At 43.9% G+C, this 26,081-nt stretch overlaps 1 protein-coding gene across 3 annotated transcripts in view; it reads right to left on the bottom strand.

Annotated features, from left to right (window-relative positions):
* Nucleotides 1–1,711: 1,711 nt before the first annotated feature.
* ddhd1 (DDHD domain containing 1) overlaps nt 1,712–26,081 on the bottom strand; it is a 56,285-nt gene continuing 31,915 nt past the window's right edge. For 2 of the 3 annotated variants that reach the window (XM_033027265.1, XM_033027264.1), the window contains 7 exons: nt 24,634–24,740; nt 20,982–21,241; nt 18,360–18,435; nt 15,833–15,982; nt 14,773–15,046; nt 5,498–5,680; nt 1,712–2,542 (listed from right to left, as the gene is read on the bottom strand). In XM_033027265.1, the coding sequence (XP_032883156.1) occupies nt 2,370–2,542; nt 5,498–5,680; nt 14,773–15,046; nt 15,833–15,982; nt 18,360–18,435; nt 20,982–21,241; nt 24,634–24,740 (1,223 nt within the window). In that variant the 3' untranslated portion in view covers nt 1,712–2,369. Of the gene's footprint in view, nt 2,543–5,497; nt 5,681–14,772; nt 15,047–15,832; nt 15,983–18,359; nt 18,436–20,981; nt 21,242–24,633; nt 24,741–26,081 lie in introns of those variants that run through there. The other variant, XM_033027266.1, reaches the window with a different exon arrangement.

Genomic DNA, 26,081 nt, shown 5'->3' with positions numbered 1-26,081 from the left:
GACTGTGTCTGTACAGTTCTCTACAGATAATATCCTCCTATCCTTTGCTCTGCCAACCTTGTGAGCTAATTCCATGATAGAGCTCTGTCTGTTTTGGGGATTCTAGTGTTGGGCATATGGATGTCCAGTGTATCTGACAGAGAGTAAAACCAGGGCCCTAATAGCGGGGATGTTGTCCTAGGTGTGGACACTTACTCTTCATTTGCTCATCCTCATTGACTCTTTTGGTGGTGCGACCGACGTTGCAGCGGCCTCTGCAGTCCATCTGTCTTTTTTTATTTTTTCCTGTTGAGTGTATAGTTTGTAGTGTTTTTTTAATTGTTTTTAACTGTGTATGTGTGGGGGGCCGGGGGGAAACTTAAATCTCTTCCCTGTACGGGGGACCCGACCTTTTCCCTGTCGGGTCTCCGTTGTCGTTGGGGCCTAGCCCCGCGGAGCAGCCTCCAACCGGAATGACCTGGGGGCTCCAGGCGCGGAGCCTGCGGACTTACCATCGTGGAGCTGGCCGGATACGGAGCGTGGAGAACTGTGGTGGCGCGCGGCTGCGACCCGACTTCAGAGCTTCGGAGGCTCCAGCCGCAGGTCCGGTGGACGGTGACATCGGGAGCTCGCGGGTCCCTGGTGGGAGACCGCTTTTCGGAGCTCCCGCAACGGCAACTTCTCCCGCCCGAGTTACGGGGTTGAAGGCGACCCGGAGCGGGGCCTTACATCGCCCCGCGCGGTTTAAACGGCCGCGGGACTTTCGATCGCCCGCCGGGGGCTTTGACATCGGGAGAAGAATGGAGAGCAGGGGAGAGACAAGACTTTGCCTTCCATCACAGTGAGGAGGAGATTCACTGTGATGGATGTTTGTGTAAATTGTGTTGGTGTGTGTCTTGGTTCTTTTCTTGTTGTATAACTGCAGAAACCAAATTTCGTTTGAACTTCATTTGAGGTTCAAATGACAATAAACGGTATTGTATTGTAGTGGATGGAGGATAAAACAGCTACTGCACTGAGATGCCTATGATTGGGGAACACAGGTAAATGGCACTATCATATCTGTCTCCACCACCAGCCCTGGCAGCATACCAACCTCTCTCTATGTAAAGAACTTGCTATGCACAACTCCTTTAAACTTTGCCCTCTTAACTTAAAGCTATGTCCTCCCTGGGAAAAAGGTTCTATCAACCCTATCTATACCTCTCATAAATTACATACTTCCATCAGATCTCCCCTCAACCGTAGAAAACAATCAAAGTCTGTCCAGCCTCTCCTTATAGCTAATACTCTCCAATCTAGGTAACATCCCAATAACCATCTACTGCACCCTCTCCAAAGCCTCCACATTCTTCATATAATAGATCATTGGTAATCCAGGTCTCTAAATCATATGGAAAGGAGGGTTTTGGTCAAGAAAGGTTTATAGGGGTATGGGCCAAATTAGACTAGCTTAAATAGAGCATCTTCGTTAGCAAGGACAAGATGGGCTGAAGGACCTGTTTCCATGCTGTATGACTTTCATTTATCAAGTAAGAATGTCATTGTTCCGTTTTGGGACATATGACAACAAAACACTCACGACTCTCTTGACTCTAAAAGAATACCCAGGCTGAGCGTTTTTTTAAACTAATGAACACTTGGAAATTATTCCTACCCTTTCGAATCAGCAGCCATTTTAAAATGCAAGGAGCATTTGTTTAGCTTGATTTGAGATTAGAATCAACCACAGTGCTGTATAAAACCTCCAGGGTGTTTATTGACTGTAAAATTAAAGAGAAACACAGAACATGACAATATGGTGCCTCCTGCACTATACAATAGCACAGTGTAGCTTTTACAGCCAAAATATATTTGTACATGACCCAGTAAACAAGTGAAAAATATTAGTGATATCATATTAACAAAAATTATAAGCACCAAAATACATTTTGTACTTCAAATGTGTAAACAGTTCATTGTTAGCTACACTGCCTAGTTGTAAGACAAGGACTGGAAGGTGGATGGTTTAAGTGCAAACTGCATATCGACATTCATAAGTGAGTTATGCTTCAAATACAAAACATTCTTCAAGTATTTATATATAGTTTGCATGTTTCAAACATATACAAATCAAGCTTTAAATTATAAATTCCACCATAGTGTTAGTCTCAAACCAAGATGACTAGCTTTACACATCTGAATTACACAAAACAAGGACAAAGGTTGGAAAGTCTTTTTAATAACTTATCTAGTTTGAGTATTTTATTTAGAAATAAGTCTTCTAGTATTCATTATGGATTCTAGAAAATATAATAAAAAAACAAAAGAAACAAAAACAGTGATTCATATTTTTTCATTGCACTTTAAGCAGCAGTTCCATTGGTACCTCTCCACACTTCTCCTGACAATCAGCTGGTTTCCGTGTTTCTTTCATTCCCTGGTCTCTGTGTGTACAAAAAGGAGAGCAGGAAGAGGGCGACGTCTAGAGAAGACCAGTACGAAGTGTGCGATGTGACTGCCGACCAGTATCTACTCTCTACAAGGCCCTCCCGCAGCTCAAAATCAAGGCGATGTTCTAACTCTGACAGAGAAAGAAAAATACCCATCAGAATCAACATGGAAAATGTTCAACAATACTATTTTTACATGAAGCTGTCTTTATTTCCTTTGCTGTAATTACATGCTCAGAGTGGTCTCAATTATACCTCAACGGCAACTTATAATTGAAGGACTGAAGGGAAAATCAGTCCTGTAGGCTACTCATATAAAGGGTTGTACGACTCCAATCCAGATGTAGCCCATGGACACTTCCTTTCACTTTCTTCTCCAAAACCCCATCAAAGAAGGGATTCCACGCGTGTATGTTTGAACAGTCAGGGATGACAGATCTTTCAATGATGTGGGGTACCACAAGCAAGTGTAGTCTGTCATCATCGGATAAGCCGAAGAAAGTACTTACAGAGGAGGTGAACAGCTGGCAAATAGTCTCCCTCCCAAGGATTTGTGGAGGTCCAAATGCTGAGAGTTACTTCAAAGAACAAAAAGGGGAGTGCAAGAGAAGGGGACATGTAGGGGGCAAGGAAAGGACATCCAGGATGGAAAGTCCAAGTGGATCTTTGTGAGGCTCAGGTCAACATTTGCTGAATGTTATTTAAAGGCTTTCTCTCCAACCAGCTGGAGGTACATTGTATTATTATACAGTGCAGGAAGTACCACAATAAATCATCTGACCCGCATTGAAGTGTTCGATCATAGAATAGAGCAGCACAAGAACAGGCCCTTCGGCCTACAATGTCTGTGCCGAACGTGATGCCCAAGATCATCTCGTATCTACCTGTACATAATTCATATCCCTCCAGTCCCTGCATATCCACATGCCTAATCCAAAGTATTTTAAATGCCACTATCGTATCCGCCGCAACCATCACCCGCGGCAGCGCGTTCCAGGCACTCACCGCTCTCAGTGTAAAAAAAGTTGCTCGGCACATCTCCTTTAAACTTTGCCCCTCAAACCTTAAAGCTATGCCTTCTAGTATTTGATTTATCCTTCCTGAGAAAAAGTTCTGTCTATCCTATCTATGCCTCTCATAATTTAATATACTTCTATCAGAACTACCTGCAACTCCGGTGTTCCAGAGAAAAGAGTCTATGTCTGTCCAACGTCTCTCTGTGGCTAATATTCCCTAATCCAGGCGTAATTCTGGTAAACCACCTCTGTATCCTTTCCAAAGCCTCCACATTTTTTCTGTGATGGGATGACCAGAACTGTACTCAATACTCCAAATGCAGCCTAACCAAAGTCCTATATGGCGGTGTCATGACTTCTTGACTCTTATACTCAATGCCCTGAACTGTGACAGCAAGCATACCATATGCCTTCTTTACCACACTGTCTACCTATGTTGCCACTTTCAGAGTGCTATGGCTTTGGACCCCAAGATGTCTCTGCACATTGATGCTGTTAATTGTATATTTTCCCCTTATATTTGATCTCCCAAAACGCAACACCTCACACTTGCTCAGATTAAACTCCATTTGCCATTTCTCTGCCCATTTCTGTTGCTGATCTGTATACCTTGACAGACCTCACAGTCGGTGACTTCAAGGTCTTGGGAGTCATCTACAAACCTACTAACCAATCTGCCTATGAGTTGTCAAACCTCGGAGCTTTGGCTTCTTTCAGTAATCTGTATATATATATCTGCTCCTCCATCTCTTGCATGCTATTGGGAGGCCTGTCGTGCAATTCAATTAGACAGCGTGCACCATTCTTATTTCTAAGCTCTACCCATATCGCCTGTGCAGTCAAATCCTCTAGTATGTTCACTCGGAATACCGCCATGACTAGCACAACTCCTCCACCTCTTTTGTCTATCTCCCGATCACGTCTGAAACATCGAAACTCCAGAACATTTAGCTGCCTTGTGATCCTCCCACCACCACGTTTTTGCAATAGCCACAACACAGTCCCAAGCACTGCTCTAAGTTCATCTGCTTTCTCCACAATACTCCTTGCATTGAAATAAACACACTATAGCAGATCAGCATCAACATATTCCTTCACGTCTCCCTGCCTGCCGTTCCTTTGAGAAAATATCTGGTGGAAGGTTCAATATATCTTTGGTTATTAAAAAACATCTGGAAATCTGGGCAATCAATTATGATGGCGGGGACTGAATTTGCATCTTTTAGGTCACTGTTATTGTCATCAAGCTCTGTAGAGAGCATACTGATTGTTCCTAAACCAACCCTGATACAACCAAAGGAGACTTCAGCAAGTAAAATAGACACTGTCCGATGCATCACAGGAACTGACCATCCCACCAACAAAGATATCTACTGGAAAATCTGCCTCAAGAAGGCAGCTATTATCAAAGCCTCACATCATCCTGACCACGCTCTCATCTTGCTACTATTATCGGGATAAAGGTACCGGAGCCCAAAATCTGTGACCGGTAGGTTCCAGAACAGCTACTTCTCAGCAACCATCAAAATCTTGAACACTGCACAACACTAACCTCAGCAACTATAATCTGTTATGGACATTTTCATTTGTACCAGATAGATACAGATTTAAGTGGCATCTCAGCAGCAACTTTTTCCACTTGGAGGGTAGTACATATTTCGAAGGAGTCGCCATAGAAGTGGATACAATTAAGATATTTGGATATATGAATATGAAGGGTTACGAGGGATGTGGGACAAATGCAGGCAAAAGGGTCTTGGTCAGCTACGCCATCTTGCTCAACATGGATAAGCTGGGCCAAAGGGCCTGTTTCCATGCTGTACAGCTCAATGACTATGGGAAATAACATGGGAATTATTCCAATTGCACATCGCTCATGAAAACAAAAAATTCTCAATCACATAACACTAAATAAAATCTAACATTCTGATTTTAAAAGATAAGCTCATAGAAAATAATACAATGATTATATCACCGCTCATTTTATTAAACATGGTGCTAAACAACTTTAGAGAAAAACAAAATTTTGCAAATGTTTTTACCTGACAAAATCTGCATTCATAAACTAACCTGGTCCAAACAAAATTCCAGAGTCGGTCCGTGACAACAATTTTGGACTAAATGGAACATCGATGGTCTTCCTTTCCTCATCTGCTACCTCCTTGTATTCTTCACTGACCTGTGTCACTACGGGCGAGCGGGAGAATCTTGCAAACAAAATCCCTCCAATACCTTTGCCTATATGTGCAGCTCCTAAAAACAAAGCAAAAGTGAAAATTAATTAAAGATAGTCATAAGCTGTGCAGCATGGAAACAGACCCTCTGGCCTTATCCATGCAGCCCTAGTTGGCATACCAATCTTGTCCCATTTGTTTGCATTTGGCCCAATGCCCTCTGACCCTTCCTATCCTTATATCTACCCAGATGTTTGTTAAAAATCATAATTTTATCGGCCTTGACAGCTTCTTCTGCCAGCTTATTCCAGATACAGTCAAACCACTGAATGAAAAAGCTGCCCCTGAGCTTCCTCTGAAATCTCTCCCCTCTCACTTTAAGCCGATCCTCTCTAATTTTAGAATCCCCTAACCTGGGAAAATGACTGCGAGCATTCACTTTATCCATGCCCCTTATCAGGGCCGGCCTTAGGGGGTGCGGAGCCCAATTGGGAACAATTTTGGTGAACCCCAGATTCCCAGCCAAGGTGTGTCAGCCCAGTTATTTAGTATATATTATGAAATTGTACACTAGGTGCTATGGATTATTCACTGTGTGAATGTCTCCTGCTCCCTCCCGTTTGCCTGTCAGTAGCTCCGCTGACTTCCAACATTTATCGTAGATTCTAATTATGTGATTGGACACAATGTCCTTGGAGACAGCGGCTGATTGGACGGGAGGAGACCTATTTGTTGATTGGACGGGGATTTTAAGGCAAGCTGGTTGGTGATTGGATGCAACCCCATTAGAGACAGCGTTTGATTGGCCGCCAAATAAAATTGTCAAATCTGTAACAAAAATCGCTGGTCGGTGCGAACTCAGTGGACTATCTGGTTGTACCTCCAAACTAATCTGGTTGTATCAACCAGACTATCTGGTTGTATCTCCAAACTAAACAGTATAACATGCAGGTACATTCATTTAAAATTAAATTCAGTGATTATTTCACATGATTTCTCACTGTGTAAAGCTCAATATCTGACCAATTTCTGTTTAACACGTTTGGTCTGCCGTGAGCATTTTTCTCTCCCAAAACAGTTCATATCTAGCAAACCGATCAACGAACCAGACAGCAGTTGGACGCAGTCATAAAACCATAGACAATAGGTGCGGGAGTAGAGGCCATTCGGCCCTTCGAGCTTGCACAGCCATTCAATATGATCATGGCTGATCATCCAACTCAGTATCCTGTACCTGCCTTCTCTCCATACCCCCTGATCCCTTTAGCCACAAGGGCCACATCCAACTCCCTCTTAAATATAGCCAATGAACTGGCCTCAACTACCTTCTGTGGCAGAGAATTCCACAGATTCACCGCTCTGTGTAAAAAACATTTTTCTCATCTCAATCCTAAAAGATTTCCCCTTTATCCTTAAACTGTGACCCCTTGTTCTGGACTTCCCCAACATCGGGAACAATCTTCCTGCATATAGCCTGTCCAACCCCTTAAGAATTTTGTAAGTTTCTATAAGATCCCCCCTCAATCTTCTAAATTCTAGCGAGTACAAGCCGAGTCTATCCAGTCTTTCTTCATATGAAAGTCCTGACATCCCAGGAATCAGTCTGGTGAACCTTCTCTGTACTCCCTCTATGGCAAGATTAGGAGCCCAAAACTGTACCAATACTCCAGGTGTGGTCTCACCAAGAACCTGGACAACTGCAGTAGAACCTCCCTGCCCCTATACTCAAATCCTTTTGCTATGAATGCTAACATACCATTCGCTTTCTTCACTGCCTGCTGCACCTGCGTGCCTACTTTCAATGACTGGTGAACCATGACACCCAGGTCTCGTTGCATCTCCCCTTTTCCTAATCGGCCACAATTCAGATAATAGTCTACTTTCCTGTTTTTGCCACCAAAGTGGATAACCTCACATTTATCCACATTATACTGCATCTGCCATGCATTTGCCCACTCACCCAGCCTATCCAAGTCACCTTGCAGCCTCCTAGTTTAGAGGGGTTTAAACAGTTTAGAGATGTTTAGAGGGCTTCAGATGGGTTCAGGTGTGTTTAGAATTGTTTAGAGGGGAATAGGGGGGCTAGAGGGGGTTTAGAGGTGTTCAGAGGGTCCCAGAGGGGTTTAGAGACATTATAAGCCCCCCGTGAGAAATTGTAATTCTCTGAAATTGAAGATAGACATAAAGCTGGAGTAACTCAGCAGGACAGGCAGCGCAGCGACTCTGAAGAGAAGACCCTTCTTCAGACTGAACTGAACTCGCGTCGGTGAGAGTACTTGTGATTGTCTGAAGAAGGGTCTCGACCAGAAACGCAACCCTCTCCCCAGAGCCGCTGCCCGTCCCGCTGAGCCACCTTCAACTTCAGAGTCAAACAAAAAACACAGAGCGCTGGAGGCTGCCTCACCCGCTGGGTTTCTCCAGCATTTTTGTCTACCGCAAGACGTCAATGATTCCGGGAATGCTGAGGCGACAGGGTGATAGAGAAGGAGTGGGAGAGCTGGAGAGAGACGAGATGGGGAGCGGGAGAGAGAGCGCGAGAGAAAGAGGTAAGGAGGGAGAGAGCAAAAGACAGAGAGACACAACGTGGGTCGGTAGGTGAATGACTAACCTGCACACCAGGGAGAAGCCCCTTCTCGCGGTCCGGGGCCCTCACTCATGATGGTGAGTTTAATGAAATTCTCAACGTGTCATCGATCTACATTCCTCAGTAAATGTAATTGTGTTTTAAACAATGATGCCGCGTGAATTTTATTCAAAGGAACACGGCATCACTAATACTTCACTGCCTGCTGCACCTGCATGCCTACTTTCAATGACTGGTGAATACAATAACATTTACTGAGGAAAGCGGATGGATGCAGATTGATGACATTGCATAACAAGGTGTTAACTACTTGCTGTTAAGAAGTGCTAACAGTACTAGTTAACAAATCGTTTGTGCCTGATGGCCGTGCAGCGGTTGTTATACATGTTCGTTTAAAAAAAATCCGGTTGGCGAATTAAAAAAAATCTTTATTTAACAAAGAGAATTCGTATATCCGTACGAAATACGGAACATTAATGCGGGGCCCCGCTTAGGCGCGGGGCCCAATTAGGAGCAATCGGTCAAATCGGTTTAAGGCCGGCCCTGCCCCTTATGATCAAGCACATCTCCATAAGTTCACTTCTCAAGTCAAGTCAAGTTTATTCGTCACATACACATACGAGATGTGCAGTGAAATGAAAAGCCTCCTACACGCTAAAAAAAAAATACAAGCCTATACAAGATGAGATGGCCAATAATCTTACTTTCTTAAAGACGCATATAATCTCATGAAGCAGCTCTGCTGATTGTAAAGGCCCTGTCCCACTTGTGTGTCCTTGGCATGCAAATTACGCGACCTCGTCGTCGCGTTGATGCGCACAGGCGTCGTGTGGCCACTGAGAAGCGCGGAGGGGTATGTAATTGTGCGCGATATCGCGCAGTGCTCCGAAATTTTGTAGCGAATTAAATCTTCACGCACCACCGGCCTGTCGCGTAACTGACGGCCAAAGTGGGACTGGCCCAAGACCCTGGCGCGATGCAACGTCTCACCTCCAACAGCAGCAGAAGCAGGCAAACGATCATCGAACTCGGCCTGAGGCTCATGGCCGTTGCGGTCCGGATCTGCCCCCACTTCTACTCCCAGAGCAGGGCCAAGAAAATTGAAGATAGACACAAAATGCAGGAGTATAACTCAGCGGGACCGGCAGCATCTCTGGAGAGAGGAATGGATGACGTTTCGGGTCAAGGCCCTTCTTTCAGACTGAAGAAGGGTCTCGACCTGAAACATCACCCAATGCTTCTCTCCAGAGATGCTGCCGGTCCCGCTGAGTTACTCCAGCATTTTGTGTCCATCTTCAAATGACTTCACGCGCTCCAGACGGTTGTGCGGGCGCATGAAGAAGCGCGTGACCTTCGCGGGACCGTCGCGCCTTAACGCGACCACGAGGTCGCGTAATTAGCGTGCCAAGGACACGCAAGTGGAACAGGGGCTTAAGGCACTGTGCCCATACTTTTTAAACTGATAAATAACAATACGTCCAAGTTATTTAACTGAAGAGTTTAAGAAACCATTTGGCTTGGTAAATGTCCTCACACTTGGAACAACGGGATAAATTGAAAATGGAGACACATAGAATCCTGAGCAAAACTCAAAGTGCTGGAGTAACTCAGCGGGCCAGGCAAGTAATGGACAGACGATGCTTCAAGTTGTGACATTTCTTCAGACTGACCGAATAGATTGAAACATTGTCAATTAACTGATACACGATCATGAGCATCACCTGAAGGAACCAAGACCATTTTGAGGTCCAAAAAGTTTTACAAGATCACACAAGAGGCACATGTAGACCAAAAGTGAACTTCAACCTCCTGTGCCATGTGCAAGATCTTCAACACAACTTCCTCTTATAGCATCCATATATTTTGATATATAAACATATATCAAACTCTATTTTCCCCATTTGTAATGACTGAGTGGTATTCATTCATCAATCATGAGTGGTACAACATTCCCAAAGGCTGACTACCTTTTGAAATAAATTATTCCTTATTATCATCCTAAATAAACAGTCTCTTTTTCTAGGAAGTTCCTAGTTTGAGAATCCCAGCAAAGAGATACATCTCAGATTCTCGATATGTACACATTTCGGTTACATCTCTGTTACACTCACTCCTATACATTTTGAATACATCTCACTACTGCATTCACCTCAGATACATCTCACTACTGTAGACATTTCAGATATATCTATTTAGATGTACCATCAGGAAGGTGGTACAGAATCCTGAAAACTGTGACCTCCAGGTTCATGAACAGCTTTTCCCCCCAACGACCACCAGGCTCTTGAATACAACACTAACCTCAACAACTATGATCTATGAACAGTGTTCTTTGTTGGATTTTGCATTATTTTGGTTACCTAGTATTATTGTTATTAATGTCTAATATTGTTATTTATTATATATTTATCTGTGTGTTCTTGCATTTATGCGCCTATTAAGCTGCAGCGTTAGAATTTTATTGCAGCGGACTCGGGGGCTGCGAACTCGGGGGCTGCGGACTCGGGGGCTGCGGACTCCGGCTGCGGGAGGCGGCTGATCAGGAGGTCCAGGCCGCTGAGGAGGAGGATGTTCACCGTCGGGGTTCGGCGTCGGCGTTCCACCAGCCCGGCGTGAGGGCCTGAACATCGGGCCACCCGGGGCGGCGACTGCGGGTGCTAGGAAGGCCTCGACCACGAGTGAACATCTGGGAAGAACGGAGGGGAGGCTGGCTGGACTATGGTGCCTTCCTCACCTTGGTGCCATTGTGTTATGTTGTGTCGTGGACTTTCAGTGTTTGTGCTTTTTTTTAAATTCTATTTTATTTTTAATATGTTTTATTATTTATTATTATTTATTTATTTTTATTTTTATTTTTATGATACTGCCTGTAAGGGAAATTCATTTTGTTGTCTCTAACTGAGACAATGACAATAAATTTGAATACAATACAATATACAATAAATTTGAATACAATATGCCTATATCTCCCGTTTCCCTTTCCCTTGACTGTCAGTCTGAAGAAGGGTCTCGACCCGAAATGTCACCTATTCTGCTCTATGATTGCTGCTTTCATTCGTCTGTCCGCGCGTTCGTTCGCTCTTGGTGCCGGCGCTTCTCCCCAGACTCCGCCAAACACACACACACACACACACAGAAACACACACACACACAGATTCACAGAAACACACACACGCACAGAAACACATACACTCACACACACAGAAACACACACTCACACACACATTCACAGAAACACAGAAACACACAGCATGTACGACAGATCGGTGCGGATTGAGACAAGGAGCAGAGTGAAGGATGACATCAAACGGGTCATGGCAGCTATCAAAAAAGTACAGAAATGGTAAGCCGGAAATTTTAAAAAACCCCGAAAGAAATAGATTTTTAACAAAAAAAAGGCGGCCGGCGATCGCTCTGTGTCCGTGTCGGAGGGGGGGGGGGGGGGGGGGGGGGGGGGGGATCCGTCCTTTGGATCAAAGTTATTTAACTGACGAGTCTGTGATCCATAGTGCTGTGGCCATAGCGCTGTATGTAAAGACAACAGGGCTCCTGCTGGGAGCGCTATTTTTAGAACCCATAGCGCTGTTCAATTCCCAAGCGTTAAACCGACAGCGCTGTTTAAACCTGTAGGGGGACAGGCAGATCAAAGCTTACAAAGATAATCATCCAGATCTTGAAATTTATAATAATAATAGATATATTAGTCTGCTATAATTTTTAGAGGTACAGTATGACCTTGCATTGTTTAAGCAGCAAGATGTGGCGGCGCTGCCCTGGCAGCAGCGGCTCACCGGCGGTCCCGTTTGTTTGTGTTTTTTGTGTTGTTTATTTCGTTTTGGTTAGTCTAGTTTTTGGTTCTTAGTTTGTGTTTTGGGGGGGGGGGGGGGGTTGAAACGGGGTTTGCAGTCTCTCCCTGCGGGGGAATACGACTTTTTTGTCGTATTCCCCTTCTCTGCCTCCGTCTGCGCTGAGGCCTAATGGAGCTGGCGACCTCGAGGGTCCGGAGGCAGAGCCCGTCAGGACTCGCCCTGAGCTCGCTCCCGTGAGGGCGGTCCGGCTCAGGGATGGAACAGTGCTCCCGTGAGAGGTTGTGACGCTCCCGTGAGGGCGGCCAGCCCGAGGGTGGAACGAGGCTCCCGTCGGAGCGGCCGAGCTCGGGGAGGTGCGGCCCGGCCCGAGGGAGAAGCGACGCCCAAGTCGGGGCAGCCCGGCCCGAGGGAGAAGCGACGCCCAAGTCGGGGCGGCCCGGCCAGAGGGAGAAGCGACGCCCAAGTCGGGGCAGCCCGGCCAGAGGGAGAAGCGACGCCCAAGTCGGGGCAGCCCGGCCAGAGGGAGAAGCGACGCCCAAGTCGGGGCAGCCCGGCCAGAGGGAGAAGCGACGCCCAAGTCGGGGCGGCCCAGCCAGAGGGAGGTTCGGCGCCCATGTCAGGGCGGCCCAGCCCGAGGCTGAAGACGGTACGGTACTCACGTGAGGGTGGCTGGGACGGTGTTCTGGCGGTGGTGGCCTGAGTCCGGGTTTGGCCGCGGGCCAGCGGCTGCGTCTGCAGGACTGGTGGGCGGCAGTTTCAACCACCCCGGGCCGCGGTGTTTGAGCCGCGAGACTGATTTGTAACATCGCCCGGGGGGTATCGCCTCAGCCCAGAGGGAGAAGAGGAGGAAAGGGACTGCAGACTTTTGCCTCCATCACAGTGAGGAGATGCTGGGTGGACTCACTGTGGTGGATGTTAATATGTGTTTATTGTTGTTTTTATTGTAATGTATGTATGACTGCTGAAATTTCGTTCAGACTTCGGTCTGAATGACAATAAAGGCTATCTATCTATGAAACAGGACGTCAGGCTGATTTTTTAAAAACCCGTATTTTACAAAGCAAATCCATACATCTGTATTCTGACCGCATTTCCGTACAAAATACGAATAATCCGTACTACTTGGCAGCTCTGTGCAGTGCTTTGGGGGCCTGATGACTGCATCTTGGGGGCCTGATGACTTCATCTCGGGGGCCTGATGACTGCATCTTGGATTTTGTTCACTGGTCTGGTCTCACTACCCAAGGAAGCATAAACTTATAATGGAGGGGTGAAGCAAAGGTTCACAGAGACTTATTCCCACGATTTGGTAACAGGGAGGGAGGGGGGGCAGGAGGAATACTGGTTATGTCGGGAGAAATTAAGTAGACTGAGCCGATTGGTCTATCAGATGGAGAATCAGAGGTGATCTCATTGAAACCTGAAAGGAGAGATGCACAAAGGCCTTTTCCTTTCCTGGAATCATACAGTTCAGCAATGGGCTCTTTTGGCTCATCTCATCCACGTATACTGCTCCCCTCTGCCAACTTATGCCTCCTCCAATATTTGATCCATTGATTGTTTTAGTTTTTAGAGATACAGCATAGAAACAGGCTCTTTGGCCCACCAACTCCACGCCGACCAGCGATCCCCGCATATTAACACTATCCCACACTCTAGAAACAATTTACATTTATACAAAGCCAATTTACCTACAAACCTGTACGTCTTTAGTGTGGGGAGAAAATGAAGAACATGGAGAAAACCCACGCAGTCACGGGAAGAACGTACAATATCCATACAGACAGCACCCGTAGTCGGGATCGAACCCGGGTCTCTGGCGAAGCAACTTACCGCTGCTCCATCGTGCCGATAGAAATAAACAGCATGAAAACAGACCTTTGGCCCACTTCGTCCATGCCAAACATCGATCACTGGTTCACACTAGTTCTATGTTATCCCACTTTCACATTCACTCTCTACATACCGGGGACGATTTACAGACGTCAATTAATCTACAAACCAGTAAGGCTTTGGGATGCAGAAAGAAAATGCTTTAAGGTGAGAACCAAAGTTTAAAGGAGATGTTTAGTTTAGAGATACAGCGCAGAAACAGGCCCTTTGGCCCACCTGGTCCGCGCAGACCAGTGATCCCCACACAATAACACTATCCTACACACGCTAGGGACAATTTTTATATTTACCAAGCTAATAAACCTACAAACATGTGTGTCTTTGGAGTGTGGGAGGAAACAGAAGATCTCAGAGAAAACCGATGCAGGTCACAACTATGTACAGACATCACCCGTAGTCAGGATCGGACTCGGAGATTAGTTCAATTTAGCATCGTCCGTTATGGACACTGTGGGCCGAAAGGTCTGCTCCTGCACTATGCTATTCTCCATCCTATGTACTTATATATATCAATTATATTGGATCAGTTTAGTTTTAGTTTTAGAGAAACCGCATGAAAACAGGCCCTCCAACCCATCCTGTCCATGCTAACCATCGATCACCTTTTCACACCAGTTATGTCACTTTCACATCCCCTCCCTACACGTTATTATTGCAATGACAAGAATCATTATTATTGATTAGCTGTGTGTCGTACATTTGCTGTAACTCTGAGGCAAGTAAGAGCGTGATTGTTCCGTTGTCGGTACATATGACAATTTAACACTCTTGACTCTCTCTTGGTTGTGGAAGATCAACAATGTACACACATTGTTGTACATTGCATCCTGCACACAGTAGTTCAATTATCTTTTGAAGTAAACAAGCGCGCTTTTAGTACCTCACCCATTATACTTGCTTTGCCTAGGCTAGTTATTGATTCCCCGTAGTTCCGACGAGGCATGACCGGCGAGGTACTTGGACTTGACAAGACGTCCAGTTCTGTGTTTGAGGTAGCTGTTGAGGGCACCATGGATTGAGCCTGCGACTCCCTGGTCGGCTTGATGAAGGTCGGCTTTATGTCATCGTACTTTATTAGGACTGAGGTGTTGTACCAATGTATCTGGAGTGGTGCTATGTTATAGTAATACTTCAGGATCAGAGGTTCCAATCGATAGGCCTACAGTTAAAATTAAGATGGAACACTCATTAAAGTCTCTGGCACGTCTCACTTCAGCGAAGCAGCAAATTTCATTTTAGTTTAGAGATACAGCATGGAAACAGGCCCTTCGGCCCACCGAGTCTGCATCAACCAATGATCAGTCATACACTAGTTCTATGATAATCCGGATCAAACCCAGATCTCTGGCACTGTAAAGCTGTATCTCTACCCCAGTGTCACTGACCTAATATTGTCGAAAAATCGTGAGAAATTAAGAATCTAAACAGGTCCTTCCTGCCTCCATCACCAGCCCTGTCAGCCCGTTCCAGACACTAACCGCACTCTGTGCCCTCCACATCTCCTTCAAATCTGAACCCTCTGACATTAAAGCTATGCCCTCCAGTCTTTGATATTTCCACCCGAGGAAAAATGTTTAGACTGCCTACTCTATCAATGCATCTCATAATTTTATACTTCTACCAGATCTCCCCTCAACCTGTGATGCTCCTGAGAAAACAATCTAAGTCTGACCATCCCTCCTTATAGCTAATGCCCACTAATCCAGGCATCATTCTGAGTTCTGATAGACTTCTTTTACACCTTCTACAAAACCTCCATCTCCTTTCTGTATTGGGGTGATCAGAATTGCACACAACACTCCATATGTAGCCTAACCATAGTCTTATATAGTTGGGAAGGGGGTGCATAAAATGGAAATCCACTTCTAATCTTATTCCAATAATGACAAGATTATAATTATGACTAAGCTGCATAATATAGATGGAATGAGAGCTTACCACTTACCACTGGGTCAGTTGGGTGAAATATGTTGTACAGCCGACCACATATACTTTTTGGTAGAATATGATCCTGTTGACCACTATTTTGAGGACGGAGGCCACGGAGTGCAAGGAAAACAGCGAGCGGGGATCCCATACAGAAGAAGTTTTCAACCTGAAATAAAAATGCTCTGGATTTTATAAATAGAATTTCTTATACTTTCTCATAACGTGGAAGGAAGTCATTTCTAAATTGCATAGAACAATACAATTTCCTCATTTATTTCCCCCTAACTTATTATTTTACATATCGCCATAAGGGCGGCACAGTAGAGCAGCTGGTAGAGCTGTGCCTCACAGTGGCAGAGACCTCAATTCGATCCTGACTTTGGGTGCTGACTGTGTGGCGTTTGCATGTCCTCCCTGTGACAGCATGGGATTCCGCTGGCTGTTCCGTTTCCTCACACATTTGTGCAGGTTAGTAGGTGAATTGGCCTCTGTAAATGTCCCTAGTGGGCAGGGAGTGGATGAGAAAGTAGGATAGTATAGAACTAGTGTGATGTCGACGTGGACTCGGTAGGGTCATAGAATCATACAGAGCAGAAACAGGCCCTTCAGCCCAACCTGAACAAGATGCACCATCTAAGCCAGGGGTCGGCAACCTTGTTCTGCATAGGGGCTAGGACGCATGTCTGTGAGCAGATGGCGGGCCACATCTATCAGGTGTACACATGGATCCCGCCCCCATCCCGCTCCAGATAGCTGGCACGTGTGCACGTTTAGAATCACGTGTTCACAGAAGGTGTGCGGCCATGCCGGTGGCTTTACGCAGGATGCGATACAGCCAGAGCTTGGCGCTCGGCTGCACTCAGGGCTCGGCCGCGCTTGGGGCTCGGTGGCTCCACCATTGCGACCGCCAGCGCAGGCCTCCTTGTGTCCTTGCGTCACTGCGCCTGGGGAGGTACCGGAGATGACGGAAGTCTGCGGACTGGATGAATACGGGGAAAAAAAGCCTGCGGGCCGGATGATCTCGGGTTACGGGTCGCATTCGGCCTGGGGGCCGTAGGTTGCCGACCCCTGATCTAAACTAACCCCATTTGCTCGAGTTTTGCCAATATCTCTCTACTCCTTTCCTATTCATGTACCTGCCCAAATGTCACTTATAGTTCCTGTCTCACCCACTGAGACAGGAACAGATGCTGTCTGACCCGCTGAGTTAAGGGCCTGTCCCACTGTCACAACCTAATTGACGACCTCTGCCGAGTTTGCTCAAGAATCATACTCGCAGCATGGTCGTCACAAGTTCGTAGGAGGTCATAGGACGTCATAGGAGGTCGTGGGTTGGTCGTAGGTAGGTCGTGATGCTAGTCGTAGGTACTCGTGGCATCACGTAGGTCGGGGCGTTTTTCTAGAAAAATGTCCACAAGTAAAAAAAGGTTGTGAATTAGGTCGTGAAAGTGGGACAGGCCCTTTACTCCTGCTTTTTGTGTCCATCTTCGGATAAAACCAGCATCTGCAGTTCCTTCCTACACATTTAATCTTATAGTCAGCATGTTTTTGAGATGTGGGAGAATAAAAGGGAGCCCTTGGAGAAACCGATGTAGATGTAAAGAGAACATCTTTAAAGATGTAAAGAGATGAAGGTCAGCATTTACCTCAGGGTCCCAGGAGCCTCAGGGGAAATCAGCCACATTATGGAAGACTTGTCTTACCACAGTTATTCCCTCTTCTCCCTGCTCTCATCGGGCAGATGATACAAAAGCTTGGAAGCACGCACCAGACTCAGGCATAACTTCTTCCATCTGTTATGAGGCTTTTGAACAGTCCTTGCATAAGCTACGGTACTGTCGGGTTCACCTCTATCCCATTATAGACATTGGACTTTGTCTATGGAACTGCTACGTTGCAATGCTGAGAACTATATTCTGCACTCTGCATCTTCCCATCACTCTCGCTGTTGTACTGGAGTATTCATGTATGAATTGTACAATGACAATGTACCATTGACAATGATATATGACACGTGACAATATACTTAACCCGAATTAGTTGCTGTAATTAAGTGCAATGTAAGTATTCCAAGTGTGAAGCATTAGTGGTTGATAGGGAAGGCATTCTGAATAATTATGAACAATTCTGATATCAATAACTATTGTAACTGTTAATAGATGGTGTACAAAATTATCTTCATTGTGCGATGGCCATTGTGTATATTGCTTGGCTGCCCACTTTTGATTGTGTTTCCTTTAAACATTTACTTTACATTGTTGCGCCTAAATCGTTAATCTGCAGAAAGGAAAAATATTTGCTGACTAAATTCAAACTTGGATAAACTAAAATTATGATTGAAAGCTAATTGGTGAAGTCTTAAAGCAAATTATCAAAAAGCAAACAATTATATGATAGAAAGAATTGTTATATCCATCAACAAAAACATAATAATTAAACAGATTTAAACTAAACAATTTTCACTTGTTAACTGTGGACACTTGCTCGTGGAACAAGTTGCTAGTTCACAGAATCTGATATACAAACTATAAATTGAGACGTACCCTAAATTTCAAGGCAGGTAGTTTAGGTGGCACTGAAGCTTTTACTTGCAATAATTGGTTTTCTAAATGTTTTAATCTGAAAAAAAAATATTGAAATGTCAATGAATGCCCAAGTAGAAATGTACTGCAAATATTTATGCTCTTAAATCCAAATTTCCTAAAGTTCTTTGTTCCCTGCTGTCAACAGATTTCCGAAGTGGTTATTGGTGCATATTGCACATATATGTATCCATTATAAGAAATACCAGTAAATTTTAACAAATGGAGCTAATATTTATTTAAGGTGATAAGTATATACACACAAATCCACCAATCCCTACAACAGGTTTCCAGCATCACTTTGGTAAAATCTAATTTTGTTACAATTAGCTTCCTATCTCAAACATATATGCTCTACCTTTACACAGTGAATATGCAACAACTGCTCAAACAGCAAACTTATTTTGATGTCGGAACATACACATATTTTCCTCGGTGAGTTTTAAGTTTGTGCCAGAGTGCGTTTCCCAGAGAGATACAACAAACAGCAGATGCTGGAATCTTAAGTAAAACACAAAGTGGTGGTGGAACTCAGCTGGTTAGGCAGCATCTGTGGAGGGAATGGACAAGCAACTCTCTTAGAAGGGTCTTGACCCGGCATGTCACCTGTCCATGTTTCCTCAAAGTGTTCCATTGCTGATTTTAAGCTGACTGGCCCATGGTTATCTGGCTGATGTTATCTAGCTTCCTGAATCAAAGCTTTACACTGACAAATGACTAATACTTTGGCATCATTTCAATATACATGGAAACGTGAAAGATCCTATCCAAAATCTCTTATTTCCTCCTCAATTTATTTGATCATTCATTTTCACGTACATTCGATCAGCCGTGTGCTTCTACATGCAAACATTTTTTAATCCCGCTTTCAAAACTATAAATATCCTATGTAATTTGCATCTCACCCTATTCAATCCTATCTTCCAATAAAAAATAAGGTAAGAAATGACTATACCATTCCAGCAATCTAGTTTAGTTTGTTTTTTACCTTTCGCACCTTAAATCTGTACCCTCTAATCTTTGACATTTCTACCCTAGGATAAAGGTTCTGACTTTCTTCTGTCAGTTCTACCCTCAACCTCTGACATTCCAGAGAAAACAATCAGAATTTGTACAACTTCTCCTTATAGCTAATATTCTAATCTAGGCAGCATTGTATTAAACCTCTTCTGCACTCCTTCCAAAGTCTCTCCATCAAAACAACTACATTTAGTACACAATGCAATTAAGACATCTTAGTACAGATCTCGAATTTTTCTTTTCTCCCAACAAACTTTTGCTGAAGATAGATGGAAACAAAATGAAGTAGTAACTCAGTGGCTCAGATAGCATCTCTGGAGAGAATGGATAGGTGACGTATTGGGTTGGGACTCCTCTTCAGAGCCGACCCGAAATGTCACCTATGTATTTTCTCCAGAGATGCTGCCTGACCTGCTGAGTTCCTCCACCATTTTGTGTCTATTTTTGGCATAAACCAGCAGCTGCATTTTATTGTTATTACATAAACTTTTGCTGTGTTTGTCAACTGATTATAACTATAGCATCCAACCTAAAGAATCATGACAAAGCCTATTTTCCAACTGCATCATGAAATGCAAAACAAAACTGTAAATTAGTAATATTTGTGTGTAAATTTGAGGAGTACAATGTACCTCTGATATCTCTATACCTATAAAAGTCTCATTGTGTGTGTGTGTGTGTGTGTGTGTGTGTGTGTGTGTGTGTTTCTACCTTCATCAAAACGCTACGTGCTAGTTTACATTTTTACAGATTATTACTCACAGTAATCCGGTCAACGCAATAAACAGGTTCCCTTCACATTTTATGCTATATTTTAAAAGTTATTCATCATTAAAGTTAAAAAAAAAGCCAAAACGGCCACAGATTCTTCAAGCAGCTTCTAATGATGTCACAATGCCCCCGCAAGGGGAGAGGGTCACCGCCCTCCCCACCTCCCCAACGGGTTCTTCGCAAGGGGGGGCCGCCACGCTGGAATGTTCTGGAAACCCCCTCCCCTTGCCTGGCCCAGACGCACTGAAGATGCGGCCTCGCTCGGGTCCACGCCCGCCCGCCCGCGACCTCACTCGGGTCCTCGCCCGCCCGCGGCTTTCGCTCGGTTTCTGGGTCCACGCACACCCGTGACCTCACTCGGGTCCAAATAAGCTTTGAAAGTAATACGGCCAAATCTCAACACTGTGGCAAAAGAATTCAATCCCACTTACAGACCAGCTGCTGATAAAGTTATTGAAGTTCAGTCTCCAACTTAACATTCCTGACAACAGCTCAGAAACCACAGAGACTTCAATGCACTTAGTTCTGAAATTTGCTCGGAGCAAGAGAAGGACCAAAATTGCTAAGCCATAAAGATCCCTTCCACCCCCCCCCCCCCCCCCCCCCCCCCACCCACACAACCCCCCTCCCACACACCCCCTGCCCCCCACACAACCCTGCGTTGCGTTGGGGGAACGGGTGAGTGCTGGAATATCGCGTTGGGGAGCAGACCCAACGGGTCGGCACTTGGTCTAGTAAACTCATATAACCGCATGATATAATCAGATCATTAGAACGTTTAACCGTCCACACCGTAGTTTGGTCTTGAGAATGTCATCCAAAAGTTCCCGTTCCTCAAAACTCATGTTAGTCTCCAGCTTCTCTTCTTCCTCCTGGACCATTTTGTCATAGAATCGCACTGGATACCACCCAGTCATAATATCATAAGTGATTACACAGCCCAGCGAATGGGCTACTATGGAAACTTTTCCACCCTGGGCTTCAAAATCTGGGTTCCGAGAACAGAAGAGTTCATAGAGTCGATTTAGCTCCCGCTGAAGACATTTTATAATCTGGTGAGAAAAGCATAGAAATGAATAATCTAACTTTCATTAATCCAGCTTTGTGTGTGCATGCTATAGGATAAATATATAACAGGAGCTACATTCTCAACATTCATTTAATTCTACACCAGTACAATAATAGTTTATTAACCAAGTATGTTTTGCAACATATGATGAATTTCATTTGCCAAGTCAGTCATACAAATAAAAAGCAACAGAACACACAAAATACATTTTAACATAAACATCCACCAGTGAGTCCTCCACATCTGATAATTCTGGATGATATAATGCAAGTCATCATTGCCATGTGGTATTATATTCAAGAAATATTCAGTAAATGAATTTATAAGGAATTATAAATGGATTTGAAAATGGTTATATCCATTTCAAAAGATTTTCCAAAACCAATTTGTTTCTGATTCAAATTTAGATATATATTATAACTCAATAATATATTGGGTACATTTAATGGAGTTATTGCCTCACAGAATCAGAGATCAGAGTTTAATTAGAGTCGTGGAGCTATGCAGCATGGAAACACAGGCCCTTGGGCCCACTTGGACTGTTAGGCTAGTCACATTTGCCTGCATTTTGCCCTCTAACCTGAGGCTTGCAAATTTGTTGGTTAATTGGCCTCTGTTAAATTGTAGCTAGGGTGTAGTGAGTGGATGAGAAAGTGGGATAACATAGAACTAGTGTAAACATGGTTTACATAGACATGGTAAGCTGAAGAGATTGTCTTTTCATTTTGTATCTCTAAATTAAATGAAGAATTGTTTGGCATCACCAGTGCAGTCAATAGGATTAATGAAAGCGTAGAAAGCAAACAGTTACAAGTCCGGCTCAAATCCTATTAACTTCCTAATCAAAGCGCCTTATCCCTACTTACATCATTGTGCATGAAACTAATTCCATCCATCTTTTCTGTGTGTGACACAAATGACCATGAATGGTCTCGTCCACACACGACTGACTAAAAACATGAGGTCTTACACTTGAATTCTGTGGTTAGAACTGCATAGTTTCTACCCATCCTCGTCTGAAACACAACGGTCTCCGATTATTTTTTAATCACTCTGCACTTCAACTTTTACATTGTGCAGATTTACAAAAACAGGCACTGGAGGTAGGTATTTATCAATGTAGGTAATATTCTAAATATGTGCACATACATATAATAAATATATAAACTTAATTACCACAAATGATTAATTTGATGTCAAAGTGCTTTAAAAAAAAATATATATTTTTTTATTGCCAGAAAAGTTGCTTAGTTTTAAAACCAGAAAGTTTCAAGGAGTTGCATTGGGCAAGTTATTATAATTTTTACACAGAGTTGTTGGTGCCTAGAATACACTTGCAGGGGCAGTGGTAGAGACTGATATGATTGTGGCATGTAAGAGGATCTTTGATAGGCACATGGATATGCAGGAAATGTGTCACGTGCATCCCACTTTCTGATCGTTCCTTTGCCCGCAAACAACCTACTTCAATCAACTTTAGCAAGTTCCTGTCTAATACCATCAAAGTTGGCCTTGCTTCAATTAAGAATTTAACGTGGGCCCTGCCCTATCTTTATCCATAACCATTTAAAAACGAATAAAACTGTGGTTGATGGTCACAAAAGTTTCACCCAAGGACACGTGCCCGTCCCAATTTCCTAAGAGTAGATCAAGCTTTGCTTTCTCTTTTGTAGGACCCTCTACATACAGCCCGAGGAAACTTTTCAGAACACATTGGACAGTCCCAATCTATATTGGGAAAAGTAAAATCCCCTACTATAACTATTAGTCATGCAACTACTTACAAACTCGTGGCACATTTATTCTGCTAATTCCCGTTGACTACTTGGGGGCCTATACTACACTCCCAACCAGGTGATCAGCCCCTTTATTTCATTTCTCAGGTCCACCCATGTATCCTCACTGGATGAACCATCAGTAACGTCAACTCGGGCTACCGTCGTGACATTCTCCTTACTCAATAAAGCTTCACCCCTTCCTCTTTTATCCCCATCTCCATCTCTCTTGTAGCTCCAGTACTCTGGAACATTAAGCTGCTAGTTATGTCCCTCTCTTAACCAGGTTTCTGTAAGGGCAACAACATCCCATCGTACGTACATATCCATGTCCAGAGTTCATCCGCCTTACCCATCAAACCCCTCACTGGGTGCTGGGTCGAAGGGCCGAATGGCCTACTCCTGCACCTATTTTCTATGTTTCTATATCCATTGTAAATACCAATCGCTTTGCCTTGATTACAATTGGATTATATTTTTGAATGTTTTAAAAATCTATTGGTCTTCAAAAGGAAAAGATGTCATCATTGAGGCTTTACTTTTCAAAATAACAATTTCCACTTCAAGAAATGTAATTATAAACTTAAAACTTACTTGGCTGATCAATTATCTTTAGAATAAGTATTCACTTGACTCTAAACCAAATCTTACACTTAAAAAAGACAAACTTTTCTTAAACACAAGGTCCAAAGAACAACTTTATTTTTAACTTTTGCTATCCTATTTGAGTCTTTGTTACTTAAATAAATGAACATGACAAATATGGAGAATGATTCTCTGCACCGTTGCATGTAAAATGCAAAACTACATTTTATTGATTGCGCTTCTAATGTATCAGTGTAATTTCATTTGGAACGGTTTATCATCTCTTCTACTGAACTGATACTTCAAAGCTCCTAAAACTGTGACTGAGGCAGTTCCCACTGCAAATTCTAGCAATGATTGACCCATTTCCAGCATCATACCAGTATCTGACCTATATAGTCTTGTACACTGCCTTCCTTAGTCCTGGATGAATCCTGAAGTACATGAATTAACATGTTTTTGTTGGCTTAATTAGATTCGGGCAGTTATTCTCGACTTAAGTTGTGCATACATATATTGTTCAAGATGTACCTTTATGTTGGGGAATGAGGTCTCAGGTGGTATTGATTTTAATGGGCATTGCAGCAGTTTGGAATATAAAGAGGCAAGGTTAATTCATATTTTTCAGTTCAATTTAATGTTTTTTTAGTTTAGCTTAGTTCAGTTTAGAGATACAGCCACGGAAACATGCCCTTCAGCTCACCGGGTCTGTGCCGACCAGCGATTGCCGTACACCAGCACTATCCTACACACTAGGGACAATATACAAATTTTACCAAAGCCAATTAACCTACAAACCTGCACGTAGTTAGAGTATGGGAGGAAACCAGAACACTCGGGGAACTCCCACGCAATCACGGGGAGAACATACAAACTCCATACAGATAGCACCCGTAGACAGGATCGAACCCGGTCTCTGGCGCTGTATGGCAGCAACTCTACCACTGCGCCACCCTGCTGCCCTTTTATGTATCATGTACATATCATGTACTCGAGTATTTAAAAAACCACATACCTCATCCCTGTAAAGGGGGCTAGTATAATACATGATGTCCATGGCACTACTGTTTAACATGTCTCGAAGCCCACGCACTTTATCTGGGGTAATGGATTCAACTGTATCTGGAAGTGCAAACGTTAACACACATAAACATTTCAACAATCCAAGAAAGTGCTTCAAAAGAAAGATGAATCTGCAGTTTCATTGCAACATCTTTGAATCTTATCAAGGTAGGAACTATTAATGTCCATTACAAAACTAACGAGGGCTGTTAGTGCGTGTGGATGTTTCTGAGGAGTGGTATAGGGTAGATGGAGGGACCAAACCATTCTTGCAAATGCAGTTTATGGTCATTTAACATCCAGAGAGCAATCAGCATCTGGAGGTAGGATTGTAATTCCAGTGCTTTGCACAGATTTTGCAGACAGTTCCAGTTTACTCAATATTATGTGAAGCTGCTCAAGAATTGATGAAATAGTCACCATCTCCATCACAGAGATGATAATTTCCTTTCAACTATTTGTATGCAGTTTGGAACAGTTTCAGTGAGCAACCTATTACCGAAACATTTAACCTTAAGATGTTCCTTTAACATCCGTATTTTGTAAGAGTAAAGAATATACTGGCATATTAAGAATTCAAATACAGCCATTATTGCTCAAGGTACTCATAATTTTATTTGGATCATATAAAGATAAATTAAATTATTGCTGCTAATAACAAACTGCTTATGAAACTACATCCACAAGCTCTGAACTGCGACGCCATGTCACGATTCAACTCATAGGCTTATGCTGCAATCTCATTGGGTGTAAATTATATTTAGCATATAATCCAGACTGGCACAGCCTTTCACAGAGGGACGTGTGCGGGATTGGAAGCATATAGTCATACAGCATGGCACCAGGCTCTTCGGCCCAACTCGTCCATGCCAACCAAGTCACACTTGGCCCATATCCTTCTAGTCCTTACCTTTCGCCCCATCAGCCGTCACATACAACACATAATCCTCCGAAATTTCCGCCACCTCCAACGGGATCCCACCACTAGCCCCATTTTTCCGTCTCCACCCCTTTCCGCCTTCTGCAGACCGTTCCCTCCGCAACTTCCTGGTTAACTCATCCCTTTCCACTCAAACCGCCCCCTCCCCAGATACCTTCCCCTGCAACAGAAGATGCAACACCTGTCGCTATACCTCCTTCCTCGACTGCCAGGTTAGGCAGAGATTCACTTGCTTCTCCTCCAACCTCATCTACTGTATCCGTTGTTCAAGAAGTGGACTCTTATACATCGGCGACACCAAACGCAGACTGGGCGATCGTTTCACGGGACACCTTCGCTCAGCCCGCCTGAACCAACCTGATCTCCCGGTTGACAATAGGTGCAGGAGTAGGCCATTCGGCCCTTCGAGCCAGCACCACCATTCAATGTGATCATTGTTGCTGGACACTTTAATTTTCCTT

The sequence above is a fragment of the Amblyraja radiata genome, chromosome 9 (assembly GCF_010909765.2).
Source record: "Amblyraja radiata isolate CabotCenter1 chromosome 9, sAmbRad1.1.pri, whole genome shotgun sequence".
Lineage (NCBI taxonomy): Eukaryota > Metazoa > Chordata > Chondrichthyes > Rajiformes > Rajidae > Amblyraja > Amblyraja radiata.
The sequence above is the reverse complement of the archived record's forward strand: the minus strand, read 5'-3'. Positions and strand labels throughout refer to the sequence as shown.